The 11,412-nt window shown below is 40.5% G+C and overlaps 1 protein-coding gene across 1 annotated transcript; it reads right to left on the reverse strand.

The window, feature by feature from the left end:
* Window positions 1-4,599: 4,599 nt before the first annotated feature.
* LOC132153932 (uncharacterized) lies at window positions 4,600-11,042 on the reverse strand. The gene is made up of 15 exons (XM_059562711.1): window positions 11,020-11,042; window positions 10,815-10,907; window positions 10,553-10,624; window positions 8,645-8,716; window positions 8,488-8,565; window positions 7,548-7,899; window positions 7,111-7,393; window positions 6,790-7,023; window positions 6,691-6,701; window positions 6,411-6,515; window positions 5,876-6,066; window positions 5,615-5,779; window positions 5,284-5,528; window positions 4,930-4,993; window positions 4,600-4,810 (listed from the first exon to the last, which is right to left on the reverse strand). Exons 1-14 carry the CDS (start codon window positions 11,040-11,042, stop codon window positions 4,971-4,973), a joined length of 1,947 nt encoding a protein of 648 aa, XP_059418694.1. The 3' UTR covers window positions 4,600-4,810; window positions 4,930-4,970.
* Between the last annotated feature and the right edge of the window lie 370 nt (window positions 11,043-11,412).

The raw sequence follows: 11,412 nt of genomic DNA on the forward strand, positions 1-11,412 counted from the left end.
TTAACATGGTTTTGAACCAAAAAGCCACTGACTCACAGTAAATACAACATCCTTCAATTTTCATGTAAAATATGCCCCCACACCATTTAAACAGTTAATAACATTATATTGTCTGCTTAACCCCCAGGGCATCCAAGATGTAGTTGACTTTAAGTAGAACACAAATTATGATTTATTTTTTTTTACTTCAGTCGTTGCAGTCTCTTAGTACCACAATGCTTGGCAATGGTAACAGAATCTATGAGAGTTAAAAAAAACATGCACAGACAAATCCAACCCCATAACGAATAAATGATGAGGACAGCATCATGCGGGCTGGGGACAGTGCCCACTGTAAAGAAGACCCACTTAAATTGTATGTTTTTAACAGGAACCAAATCAAAATCAGGTTTTGAGGACTTGGTCGGCTGATCAGCAGGCATTTCTACAAGAAATGCAGGAATCCCAGAACAGGTGGATAAATGCAGGAATCCCAGAACAGGTGGATAACGCAACAGCAAGAACAGACATACCATAAGAGGGGTTCAAAAGTTTAGATGTAAGAGAAAAATGGTTATGATTGTTTACCAAACAGAATTAACAAAGAATAAGTTTTAAAATGTAAATGTTTTAACTGTTTACAGGTGACATATTTACAAGGTCATTGTTACGTTTGCATTGACATTCATACATGCAAAAATATACATTCAAACAGACATGCATGCACATTATGCACACAATCGCACACACAAACATGCATGCACATATACACACACACACACACACATGCATGTACATTTGCACAGAATAACACACACAATCATGCAAATCCAAACACACATGCACATTTGCATGCAAACATGCATGCAAACACACATGCATTTACATATACATGCACATGTACACACACACATGCACATTTTCACACAAACACATGCATGCACATATTTACACAATCACACACACTAACTCAACCATACACATAAATGCAGACAGATTTTTGTTTCTAGGACAGTAGGCACAGTTTTGTTTAAAGAATACTTGTATGAAAAATTATTTTGTGCTGCACTAAACTGCATTGTTACCTTTTGTTTCTTTTTGTTTTGTTTAAAAACGTAAGATTTAAGATTCAGAAATATTTCGTAGTCATTTCCCATATGTCTTAATGTTACTGCATTACACAGCACTGTCACTTTTTTGTTCCTTGTTTTGTATGGAAGATTTTTTATTTAAGATTCTGGAATATTTTGAATGTCATTAAACATGTCTAAGTGTTAGATGTGTAAAAAAGTTGCCCTTTAAGAATTGGAAAGTACTTGGCCATATACCTACTCAGAGCCTCCCTCGCAGTGTTGCCAGTAGCAGTTTCCTGGAAGTGCATTTGCTGACATGGCAAAACTATTCTTCAGTTTTGGGTATGCTCTAAACCTGAATTAGTTAATAAAAAAAAAAATATGTGAAAATGTTGCCTTCAAACTTTGAAAAAGTGAAAAAAAATTTTTTTTAATTGAGATTAGGTGAGCTCTTTGAAAGAGTTCAGAACTACGCAGAATGTTCGCATCATGCGCACTGTCTGGCATTTTGCAGTTGATACTCCTGAAGCTGGAAAAAAATTGTTGCATAATTTTTTTTCAAACCTGTTTCTTATCAATTGCGCTAAATAAAACATAGATTTAAACAATTTTAATGTGCTTAAGGAATGTCTTTCTGCATCTGTAACATACTACAGCCTACAGAACATATGAAGGCCAGCCTTAAAGTTCTTAAATAATCAGACAAAATCTTTATAACCAGACGGAGGGAGAATAGGGATGTGGGTGCCGTTGAGTGCGCTGCCTCAAATCATCGTGCTATTTCGGATGCCTCCTCCTCACTTGGCATCCATATCAGATCTCGTATTGGCTCATTCATCATTCCCCTGCAGAAGATATACACAAACGTTTTTACTGTGTTCTTGTGACCACCGAATTGCTTTGCCACAACACGATATTCCACACATATTCTGAGTTTGTATAAAACAACCGCGACAAGCATAATTAGGAGAATTGGATTTCTGAAGGTCTCTTCTCAGGACTGATGTGCCTAACTTTTTTTTTTAGGTGCACAAACCGCATTTTCAACCGCATCACATTTAACACCACAGTTTTACAAGTTAATCAAGTGTTTGATCAATTTAGCCTTGTCAAATCATCACGACTTGCCTAACATAAAATCTATAGATTTAAATAAGTTCAAGCATATAACAATGTTTAAAGGTGCCATGTGTCATGTCTGGCAAAAAAATCAAGTCATACTCCACATTCCATACCAGATGGGGGCAGTATGCCTCAATAAAGTGAATTGGTCTACTCTAGAGTAACAAACGAGAAACAGCATAGTCTCTATGCTCCGCCCCTACCTTCACAACAACCCTACAGCCATAGCCGAAGCCTAAGACGTTTTGCCTCCAGGGGAACGTTGGGTGATGTAAAGTGATTTTGAAACATGACATCTTCAAGCTACTCCCCTTCACCTTTACCAGTGAATATGTTCCTATTCGTTTTGTTCATATTACATTTTGAGTTGTATATACACATTATTTGAATTAAATTAATTTGACAGACAGCATTCTGTCAACATCATTGGTCAACATCAGACAGCTGATGTTGACCAAGCTAGCGCCAACCAACGTAACCAAAGCTGCCAACTCTCAAGCATTCACCGTGAGACACACGCAATTGACTCTTTCCACACGCTTTCACGCCACACATCAATTTTCTCACGCACAGAAAAACCACGAAGCAAAGAGGACACGGAGACCAACAGACTAGACAGAGCAGGTTAGTTATGATATAAACAAATATCAGATTCTGTCAATTTTATTACGCAATTCAAACAATACCGTTTTGGCACTTGTAAATGTTACATGGCAGATCCCTAGCGCACGTGAACCGATCATCTCTACTATAGTAAAAAAAACACGAACACTGTTGAAAGATACAGTAGACTACAAATGACCAAAATGTATTCCTCATACATAATATCGATCAATCAGTGTTTTTTTTTATCAACGTTAAGAGGTCAATAGGGCTGATAGGACTCTCTGTATGTTTACAGCATTAGGTGATTTTTTTTTTTTTTTTAGAAAACATAACACCTACCTTTAGTACCAGAAATTGTACCACATAAACATTGTAACATGTTTATGGCAGCTATGGCAACGTTAGCCAATGTCAAGCGCTAATGTTGAGCCAACATTTGCGTAAATAAATAACCAGCAGGCCGTTTTTATCTGTTATGGCAGAGTGATGATGATGAAGATTACACACCAGTGTCCAGCCAGACACAGCCTAGTCAGAGCAGTCTGACCAGAAAGAAAAGGGGTGATTCTGTAGAAAGGGGCAGGGGCACCGGCACGGGCACACGCACACGAGCAAATAGGGCAGTAGCAGCCAGGGCTGAAGAGGACAGAAGAGTGGAGGAGCGTCGCCATGAGAGAATGTCCGCAACTCAGGTTAGGCTACTTGGACGTGGTGTCCCTGAAACTAAACTTTATTTATGCCCAACCAGTTTGTAGTATTTCAAGTGGATTTCACTGGCCACACATGTCATCCTGGACAGTTAGCTTATCTGAAGAGATAACCATTGAATATTATGAGTAGTAAATGTTCCACATTATGCAGTGATGATTTGCACATAATTAACCTACACCTTATGGCCTTGCAGAACCTCCTGCAAGATTTGAGCTTTGAGCAACTGAGGTCCTTCACAAATGATATTCTACAGTGGCAACCAGGCTTGGTGTCTGACGTCCTGGCATTACGCCAGAATAATGCCCCCCCTCCATCAGCTGGTCTGCCAGGGGTGCCATGGTGCACCTGTCAGAACTGCAGGGACATGCCCACCGACAGGGACAGAAAATGCTGCCGCCAGACACCAAACAACTGCATTAGCAACCTACCACTCTTTAGGGATTACTGCCTGGATGGAGGCTTCCTGCGTATTCACCGCCAGTATAGGGAAGACGTTACAGCGCTTGGCCGTGCCAGAGAACCAGGGTCAGAGAGCCGAGAGTTTCGTTATGCCGCCTATAGACATTACATTTACTGGCAGCATGGGTCCCTAGGAGCTGGGAACAGACTTGTAATACAGAGTTGTTGTGTCTGTAAAATCAGGGACACATTTCCGGATCCTCAGGGCCAATACACAGGTTTTCTTCCTGGCTTTTAGTTTACCTTTTTGTTCTTAACTTTCAGTTTACATAACTATTTAACTATTTTTATGTCACTTTCATAAGGTTTACTGTAAATTGTGTTGTTACATTACTTTGTTTTGCGTTAACCAATTTGTTCAAACTGGAAAGACTGAATTCAGTGTGTAAAATGTTCTTTTTACCACATGTTAGTATAACTGTAACTGGTACAATAATAAACTTAATAAACCTTTCTGTCCGTCATTGACAATCAAACCCTGAGGCCAGTTCTTACCATTTGTATACAAGAAAGAAAGCAGTAGAATAATTCTTGCCAGTCTGGAACAAATTACTCTCTAATAACGTTTAGGACAGACAGACTGAAACTCTGCAACATTATGTGTTATAGACTGAAAGAACTGTGGTAAAGCATGAAATGGTAGTGATAATAGGTTAGTTCAAATGTTTTATTTAAAAAACTTGCAAAAACTATAACAAATATTAGTCACCCTGTAAAAAACATTACAGGAATTCAAATTAAATCCTAGACAAAGTAAGATGGTGAACTACAAATTCAAATGTACTCATATTTTCATGTACAGTGTGAATGTTGGCGGGTGTGCCATTGGTCCCAATCCTTCTCTCTGCTGGAGGCTTGTACTGTGACAAGTGGAAATGAACAGTTGTAAGAAGTTGCAAAAGGCAATGACAATATGATTGCAATACATTTTACATGTCAGACAAAAATGAAGCAACCTGACAGAGTGCATTTTACTCACCTATGCGTACACTGGATGCTGCAATTCTGGCTTCAATGGGGTCAACTCGACTGTAAATCAGGTCCTAAAACATACAAAACATTTACTTGTAATTATGCTTGATTGATTGGTCAAACAGGAAAACCTGACACTACTTTTCTTCCTCAAACCAAAATCAGGTCATACTCAGTGTCCGGATCCACCAGATCCTATTATTTTGCACTCATTTACTACACATGTCACTGAGGTACATGTTATGCCAGTTTTAACATTGCTATCTGAAAGAGAAGGACATTTATTCAACTACAGCCATTAACCAGTGGTATGTTTGCTTGTACACACCCAAACCCTAAACAGGAGCTAATTTTTGCATACCTAGTCCTCTCCTGACTTGTCTTTGTACAAGCTCTGCCGTTGGTGGGGGTGGTACAGGTGGAAGTAAACCAAGCCTTCGTGGGTCATCTGGCCTTAGGGTTCTTGTCCTGGGCATTGCAGAGCCACTCTCCAGCCTACATCTCACCACCAGCGTCTGTAGTTCCCCAATGTAGCTGTAGCTTTTGGGAGTCTTGCGCGCATAGACACTGTACTGTTTAGCATTCTTCTTGTACACTCGTCTGTACCTGAAAGTAGGGTGGTAATATTGATGTTAAAGAAAAACATGGAGACAAGTAACAATAAAGATTTCAGTAGTTCTCGTGATACTTACATCTCTGTACCATCTGCCCTCTTCTGAGTTGGTCGGTCCCGATGGTAGTTGTAGTCCAGGGCTGCCAGGAGGACTCGGGCTTCGTACACCGGTGGACTGAAGGCAAAGCGCTTGCTGGCATACATTAATATATGATTTTGATAGGATTCGAGGTCTGCCGTTGATCTGTAATGAAATTAAAAAAGAACAAATTACGACAACTAAGCAGAACTGAGCAGTTGTTGGTCAAATGAACACTTTCACCCCAATTCTCACACATACCTAAAGCGCAGGTATTTGTGCACATCCTTCAACCATCCTTTCTTGAGGATTATCTCCACAAGAGCATTGTGTGCTTTAGAATCTCTTTGAATCCATTGTTTCTCTGAGTCTGCCAGCTGCCCATGTTTACAGCTGCCCATAGCCCACTCAAGCTCATTGCAGACATGATGTAAAAGACCTGCCCACAGTGTCTACAATTGTAATAAACAACATAAAAAGAAACAACAATTACAGTGGGTACCACTTGGAATTGTCCGGTTTCACACGTTATTCTCACGGGACCTCACGTGTCTTTTATTTATATTTTCCCAGTAAAGCTGCAATGACCCAAACAACCACAAATTATAAGTTGTACGTTATACGTTGTAATACATTTCAGACAGCTGCGTAAAACACGGAAAGCGTGAATGAAGTGGCCACTTCTAAATGGGAACCACTGTATCAGTGGGCAGTTCCCAAGTGCGATGGACTATTTATAAGGTTAATTTACAATAAGATTTGGGAAATTAAAAGGGAGAAATGACACAAAACTTACCAGGAACTCTTCATAGGAGTCGGCTGTTTTGCAGCACCACCAGAAGTGATTTACGATATCTTTCAGCAAAAGGAGTAAGACAGACAGTTCTTTTACCTGGGCCGCCTGGGTATAAGAATTAAAACCGTTATTAATAGCAATGCAAAACAATGATAACATTATAATGCGCAGGGGTGCAATTAAACTGCTACTATGGACACTCACAGCCGCAATCTTCTTTGCCAAATTCTTGGCACCATGCCACATATCTAAACTGTGATGAATCCTATGGTCCTTGTACCTTGTACGGATCTACAAAACATGTACATGCAGAGATGTAAATAAATCAAATGTTGACTACATGTCAAGTAACATCTATGACATGTGGATATGAACTCACCCATCAGGGCACCAATCTGTGAGTGGGCATCTGTGCAGATTTCGACCAGTTTAACTTCAGTGACTAGTTGATCTATAGTCAAGATGAAGGCCTCCTTCTCCATCATGGCAGACCGTCTGTCGGTTTGTCTTTTGTCTACTGTGACCACACTGATGATCTCCAATGTGTCGTTTTCCATTGTAGTGTAACTACAGTACAGCGCACAGTGACCCGGAGTGTCGTTTCTGCCATCAGCTAGATGTGTAGGACAAGAGAGTTTGTGTTAGATAAAAATACTGCATCATAATTTTTAGAAAGATAAACTGTATGTGTATCACTAACCAAGGACAACAACATCTTTGTCCTGAAGTCTTGCAATCACATCTGCCCTTTTTTCCATCCAGTACTTTTTGATGGAGTCAACGCAGTACGCGTCTTGGATGGAGAAAAAATAGTTTTGGCCAAAAAGGCCCATGTTCATAAATCTAAATAGCAGTGCAATTTTAGCATAGTTGTTTCCTGATAGCAGGATGCTGGTGCTCAGCATAAAGTCTCCAGCCTGGAGTCCGTACTTCATCAAGGGCTGTGAAACCCATCGCCACACAATGTGTCCATCAGCACAGCTCTAATGATAAGAACAAATAGACTTATATAACAGCTATAGTAGTTTTTGTACCGGTTAACTTTTTCATAAAAACATTTGGAGGTAAGGGTACATGTTTGTGTCCACTTGAAGTGTACATTCACATAGTTATTGTCATAACAAAATTGTCACATACCCATTCTAACATGCTTGCAGTGCCTTTCCCTTTGATGTTTACCAGGAATGGTGGATGGTGTTGGCATGTTGCACCGGTCACATTTATTGCTGTGCACCGTTTCACTGGTGCTGTAACAAAGGCCGCAAGGTACTTCAAGCAGTCATCATACACAATTGATGCCTTGGCACCAACAATGTCCTCTGCCTTCTGTACAGTTGGCACATTTGAATCAGCTGGTGAGGCAGTGGAGCTGTCAGGATCTGTAGATGGTTCAGACTCAAAATCTGCAGTGAGGTCGTGTACAGTCTCTTCCAAACCAATTACTGGCAGCGCATCAAAATTTGGAACATTTGGTAAAGCTCCAGCCAACCTGTTTCAGTCAAACAGTACAAACATAGAAATGTTACCAAAAACATGTGAACAAACATTTTCATTACAAGGCAGTGTCTGAAGGATCTACTCTGTTTCGCAAAGTTGTGGAGAGAAGAACTGGCATGTGAGTCCTTGTATCAACATCATAGCTGACGCATGAAAAATGTCACCTATTCACCTTATTCCGCATGCAAACATGAGGGCTGACATGACACTGACATGTTGTCTTTTTATAAAGTTGTGCCTCCATAATCAAACAGGTTTGTAGAGTAGGTCACCAGAACAACCAGGCTGTTTTCATCAGTAAAACCTGTTTCAATGGTTAGTGTGAGGAGTTTTGCCTTCACATTTCATGAAAATAGAGTGGATTTGTATGAAGGCAAGTGTCATAACGGAAGTTTATACACATACAAGGAAGGTAAAAAAAAAAATGCATGTGTCAGAATAAGGTGAACAGAATACCAGAGTGTAGCTGAGATGGTGAGCCAAGAATTGTGCAGCTATACATTTGTGACCTGATGGTAGTATTAAGTTGCAGTAAAATGAGACATTAGGAAACTTACCGAAGAGAAGGGGAGGGATGTACTCTTCATCAGAGCTGTCCTGCTCCTCATCATCAGTATCTGATGCCTTTACAGGTGGAGGGTTAACTGCCCAGTCAATCCTGATGAGACAAAACAGTCAATAACACTGAGATAACATTCTTCAGATACAACATCAACTCCGTTGATCAAAATACTCACGTGCTATTCCTCAAGTCATTGATGGCTTGTTCATCCAGATGTTCCTCTGCACCAATGCTCATTTCACTAAGGCTTAGAAACAGCATTACATAAGATAGAATATTAAATTAAAGGAACACTCCACCGTTTTTTGAAATAGGGCTTATTCACATTATTTCCTACATTTAGATAGGTGGGCAAATGCATTTTTGCGTCAGTGCATGCATTGTTTTAGTTTGACTGGGTCGGCGTTAGCTTAGCTTAGCACAATGAATGGAATCCTTTGTTGCCAGCTAGCATGGCCTGAGTAAAAGTGATCAAAAATTTTTTAAAAAACCCACCTAATTACTTCTTGTGGCCTGCGTATTCACAACGAGTACAAATAGCGATCCAGATTAACACTAGGCGATTTCCTAGGCAGATATTGACTTGGGACTATATTATGGGGAAGCACAGGCGAAGCACTGCTACTTCGGTGCAGAGATATCACGCAACACATGAAATCCCATGACATCCGTCAACATACCGGCGTGAATAGTAGCTGCCTGGCTATTTTCCTTACAGTACACGAATGGAGATGAACATGGCTGATTTTGAGAGAGACGAAGAGGGTGACTTCTCAGACAGTCAAGAACCAGAACCATACCTACTTGAACCAGAGTTTACAGAAGACGAGCTGCGTGCTTTGGAAATAGAACGACAGGAGGAGGAGGTTGCGATCGCTCGTGATGAGAGCCAACATGAACTGGTGGTGTGAATGTGGGGGAATATGCCAATCTATGCCGACGGAAATAGAGTGTCTATGCTGTAGAGAGTGGGACATGTTTTTGCCATTGATGACCCGGCTCAACACGTCAGATCAAGATGAGCATGCCCGAAGTTGTGTCACATCTACAGAGGATTTCACGGCGCTGATCCATTCTGCAGTACTCGATTTTTTTCCGGTGTGACAAAGTGAACTGGAAAAAACGCCCCACGACGAATGGACCAAATGGACAGCTGTCCACAGAGTAAGTGATTATTTTAATCATGACGCATGTATAGATCGACCCATATTATAGCTGTAATATAGGTTATATAGGAAGAGAAATAAAATACAACTTACATGTGCACTTTGTTCTTCCTGTGTTTTCAAAGTAGTCCTCTGGTGCAAAATGTTCTTCGCAAACACGATACTGCTTTATGTTGTTGAGAGGCGTTGAACTACAGATCTCCAGAGCTGCTAGCCATTTATTTCTCAGTTCCACATTAGGTGGAATTCTGTGAAACATTACATTCGTGTATGTCCTTTGCTTGTTCTCACAACCTTTTGCTATGCAGGTAATAACCATGTTTGCTGTAACTTCTCAAAATAAATCATCCAAAAGCGAAGACACTCGGTGCAGGTCACGCCGGTATGTTCTTCTTCTTCTGTTTTTTTTTGACGCGTTGCACGCCGCTATGTTGACGGAATTCGTGGGATTTCATGTGTTGCGTGATATCTCTGCGCCGAAGTAGCAGTGCTTTGCCTAAGCAGCAGTGCTTCGCCTGTGCTTCCCCATAATATAGTCCCAAGTCAATATCTGCCTAGGAAATCGCCTAGTGTTAATCTGGATCGCTATTTGTACTCGTTGTGAATACGCAGGCCACAAGAAGTAATTAGGTGGGTTTTTTAAAAAAATTTTGATCACTTTTACTCAGGCCATGCTAGCTGGCAACAAAGGATTCCATTCATTGTGCTAAGCTAAGCTAACGCCGACCCAGTCAAACTAAAACAATGCATGCACTGACACAAAAATGCATTTGCCCACCTATCTAAATGTAGGAAATAATGTGAATAAGCCCTATTTCAAAAAACGGTGGAGTGTTTCCTTTAACACAAAATCAGAAAGAAGTAACACTGAAAAGCTCTTAGAAGAAACTGCAATCACAGTGCAAATTATGACCTACCTGCACTCAAGCCTGGCCAATTCTTCCACACCTGCCGAGCCCTTGCTGGCCTTTTCTGAGGTATGCTTGTCTCTGTAACAGGTTGAACACAAAAAAATGAGTGGACCTAAGAATAAAAAGGTAATGTGACATTACGGTCTGTGGCAGAAATGTGAACTTTTCAATTAGTCATGATAATGACTAATGAATCTAGTTCACAGTAAAACATGCCTGTGAGGAAACATGGGCAAAGTAGGACTTGAGACAAGTCAGGCACACTCACTTATCAGAATCACTTGACCCGATGCTCGTTATAGTGAGATCTATCAGTACTGGCCGTTTTTTCATGGGAGTGGATGACACTGGTCCTTCATACCTAAAAAAATTAACACAGTTCAACACTACAGTAACAAATGTTATGCCTAATGCCGGAACTAGTCTCAGATCCCAAAATCAGCTAGCCAGTCGATCGCCAATGCATAACTTACTTCACCACCACTTTACATAACATCGTCAAAACTGTTGTAGTTTAGTTAAAAAATGATAAAGTATTCTTAGCTGCACATATACAAGTGAAAATAGGGACAACATCTATTTAGAGTGTTACGTATGCTGCCCGCCTGATGCTAATTTAGCAGCATATATCAAGTTTGATTTTCATTAGCAAAAACTTGACCTCTCTGAAAATAGTGAGTGAGTGAGTGAGTGCGCGCGCGCGCGAGGCCGGGGCGCTCTCTCTCTCGGGTTCATTATCATCGAAGACATCTCAAGCTTCTTAGGTAATGTTACATTTTAGCATCACCTTGGTAGAGACGGGCTTTGGTAGATAACAGGTGAAAACCGGATCGGATCTGTGGGTAAGTTATAGCTAGCTAATTATC

The sequence above is a fragment of the Carassius carassius genome, chromosome 1 (genome assembly GCF_963082965.1).
Source record: "Carassius carassius chromosome 1, fCarCar2.1, whole genome shotgun sequence".
NCBI classification, from domain to species: Eukaryota; Metazoa; Chordata; class Actinopteri; order Cypriniformes; family Cyprinidae; genus Carassius; species Carassius carassius.

Excerpts from the sequence above, each read along its gene's own strand:
- LOC132153932 (XM_059562711.1), bottom strand. The coding sequence starts at position 11,042 with ATGTTATGTAAAGTGGTGGTGAA. Across the intron at positions 7,024-7,110 it reads CAAAGATGTTGTTGTCCTTG|CTGATGGCAGAAACGACACT; the intron begins GTTAGTGATACA and ends CTACACATCTAG. Across the intron at positions 5,529-5,614 it reads AGGGCAGATGGTACAGAGAT|GTACAGACGAGTGTACAAGA; the intron begins GTAAGTATCACG and ends CCCTACTTTCAG.